General features: G+C 39.3%; 1 protein-coding gene across 1 annotated transcript in view; it reads left to right on the forward strand.

Annotated features, from left to right (window-relative positions):
- The window catches only part of LOC109472552 (transmembrane protein 107-like), a 2,444-nt gene extending 1,711 nt beyond the window's left edge, over positions 1–733 (forward strand). Inside the window, exon 2 of the mRNA XM_019772334.1 lies at positions 598–733. Coding sequence (XP_019627893.1) covers positions 598–733 — 136 coding nt within the window. The remainder of the gene's footprint in view (positions 1–597) is intronic.
- The last annotated feature ends 2,363 nt before the right edge of the window (positions 734–3,096 follow it).

Genomic DNA, 3,096 nt, shown 5'->3' on the forward strand with positions numbered 1-3,096 from the left:
GCCTTAAAAGCCTCTGCTGTCGGTGCCCTCACCACTGGGCCCGGCAGCTGGTTTCCACTCGCTTACCGTGCGAGGAAAAAAGAAAACTTAAAACAGTCTTTACGTGCTGCGAGTAACTGGAATATTTGTAATCATGGCTGCCTCTGGTCCTTTTTTGGGCAGGTTTTAGGTATCCTTACCTCAATGTGTTTTCTTTGTATTAGTAGTTAGAGTTGTATATAATACATTAAGTTGTTTGGTGTAATATAACCAGATGCCACTCGTCGTGTGTTATGTTGAAAGTGCCAAGTTGTTGACCAATTCAGATTGTTTGTTTTTATGTATGTGTCATATAATATTTATAACCTGTAAACTGCCTTTTGGTAGATCAAGCAGTTTTGTACTGCATAAGACCAGTAAAGTTTGATTGACTCACACTGGGTTTTACCAGTACCCCTGCTTTACATGAAATTTTAGTAGGCTCATATAAGTCATAAGTGTTCTGCAAAGGTGACGGTTCTCTCATGTCTTGAGAGACAGACCAAGGACCTTGGACTGATTGACAGTACCTCTCATGCACAGGACTTTCTTAGTCCTAATCTTGAGAACCTCTATAAGTTTACTTGAGTTGTCCTTGACGCTGTGTGCTGTAGCGACCGCGGCCCATGCGAGCGCTGCCGTCAGCCTGTCGTACTTTGTGTTTGAGCAGTGGGAGTGTGACCTGTACTGGTGGGTCTTCGGGTTCTGCAGGTAAGATCTGGGCTTCTAGGGACATGCCAGTTTCTAGGGACATTTTCTTGTCATACATTTTCTAGCTAATATCCAAGCAGTCATCTTTTGGTGGGGGTAAGACAGTATCAGACTGGCCAATTTGATACTGTCTTACCCCCACCAAAATATCTGCTTGGATATTATTTTCTAGCAAAGATTGGCAAGAGAGAAAGATGAAAACAAATTGTTGTGAGGAAGACTCTCTGACTATTTGTTCACTTCCTGTAATGAGGGGCTCAGTTTTTTTTATTTTCCTTCTCAGGTAAAATTATTTGTAAAGTTTATTTTCAAAAGGGGCTACACCCTGAACATGTTCAGACACAGGTGTAATTGTGACGTAAACATTACTGCGGCTCCCATATTCACTCCTTCATTTTGTGAGGAAGTGAGTATGGGAGCCCTGGTAGATGAAATGTGGGATGGCACCCACTGCCACCCTGGTTACACTATACATGTGACATGATTTCTCTTGTTTCAGTGCCTTTCCCCTGGTGGTGGAAGTTGGTGCCATGATTGCCATTCTCGTCTTCAAGAAGACGTGATCACATCCACTCAAGGTTGAGTTAAGACAGAGTTAACTCTCACGACCAGATGATGATGATAAGACAGAGGAAGGAGATGAATTGTAAATATTTTATGATGACATGTAATTAAACTAGTAAGCTTGAGAAGTATGTGCTGTCCAGTCAACATGCAAATAGTTCATCTCCATGTTTATGAAAAGTACCAGGGACAAGTGTGAATATTCTGTATGCTTCAAAGTTGAGTTATGTCACAGAAACATTTTTCTGTCAGAATTCAGCTCATACTTCTTTTTAGGGTGATAGTGTGTATATTGTTTGTTTGCAGGAAAGTATAGTGACTTTTCCACAAAGTATAGTATACGTATTGTCATAATAAAAGGACAGAACAAATACTATTTCTTTCATAGTTTATTCTTTGTGACCTGTATTTCTACCAAACCTTATTGGTGTGTATATTATGTACAGTTTACACTGTGCGTCAATGAAGGTTAGACATCCAGGTAATACGATACGCCAAAAAGCGATTTACTCAACGGTGCACACACCAGTTCTTCCGCGACAGGGGTCCACTATAGTGCCCGGAAAAAAAGTGACGAAGGGGTTCCGATGGTTCATGTTTGAGTTTACATTTCTCATAATCTGCTGCAAAATGGGATTAGCTACTAACATGGCTGAAAAGTGTAAGAAGTGGCGTGTTTGGGTGAAAATTGATTTCGGGCCCGAGATTTACTCCGGGTGTCCTTCCGCCCTGAGCGCGGTGCTTCGGTTTGACCTAGTTTTGCCTTGTATGCGTTCTGGGGGTGCTGTAGCTATGCCTCGCGCGACGGGCTATTGTGATAATCTCTTTTTCCCCCTAAAATTTGCTAAAATGTGAGAGGTGAAAGAAATTGAAATTCTTTTGTTCTCGTAGCTAGAGGGATATCCTTCATTTGCAAACAGAGTGTTTTGGCTTAAGAGGTTTTTCCTGAAAGAGACGGTCGCTAGAGTTGAGGGTATGCAGAATCGAATTGAGACCCAAAATAAACTGGGGTGTGCCCCCTCAAGCAATTTCACTTTCACAAAGCGATTTCAAAATCATATCCAGTTGCTTGAGTAACTGCTTTTTGGTGTTTACACTGTTTATTATATTTAAAACCAAAGTTTTGCAAGAACATGTATGTCATCTTAGCAATCTTCAACGTCTTCAAATCAGTTACAAATACTATACATAAATTCAATAAAGCACTTTCAATTCATTCAACTACTGTCTAGTATTTATATACACCCTAGCATCATTTGTTAGTTACCCAGTCCTTTTTTCTAACCCTACCCCTCCTTTCTTTGTGCCTGTTTCAGAGTACGTCAGCAGAACGTACTTCACCTGCAAGAAATCTGTACTCATACTTGCACTCATATTTAACTTTTACCCAAAGCCTTCCATTCATCCCAATTTAGTATTTACACTCTTTGCACATATTGCTGCTAGTTAGGAATGTCTTGATTTTCTTATATTATGTATTATAATATTGTACCTTGTAACCAGTTAATATGTTATCTTTATTTCAGGTCTTGTATTTATAGTACATTTCTTATTTCATGTTCGTCTGCACGTTAATGTACATGTATTTGCGGGTTATCTAATACCAGTTAACACTGCCTTGATAACCTGTGTCTTGACCTGTTGTCATCGCCAAGAAAGAAAGAGAAAGAAATGTATTGTACTCAACTTCAGCAGAACATCTTGTTTAAGGTCATATTTATATATTTAAGGATAACATCATTTTTATAGTGTTCTATAGTATTCTATGGGATGATGATGATAGTATTCTATATTAAATAAGAT

The sequence above is a fragment of the Branchiostoma belcheri genome, unplaced genomic scaffold (genome assembly GCF_001625305.1).
Source record: "Branchiostoma belcheri isolate BF01 breed outbred unplaced genomic scaffold, Haploidv18h27 scaffold28, whole genome shotgun sequence".
Taxonomy (NCBI): domain Eukaryota; kingdom Metazoa; phylum Chordata; class Leptocardii; order Amphioxiformes; family Branchiostomatidae; genus Branchiostoma; species Branchiostoma belcheri.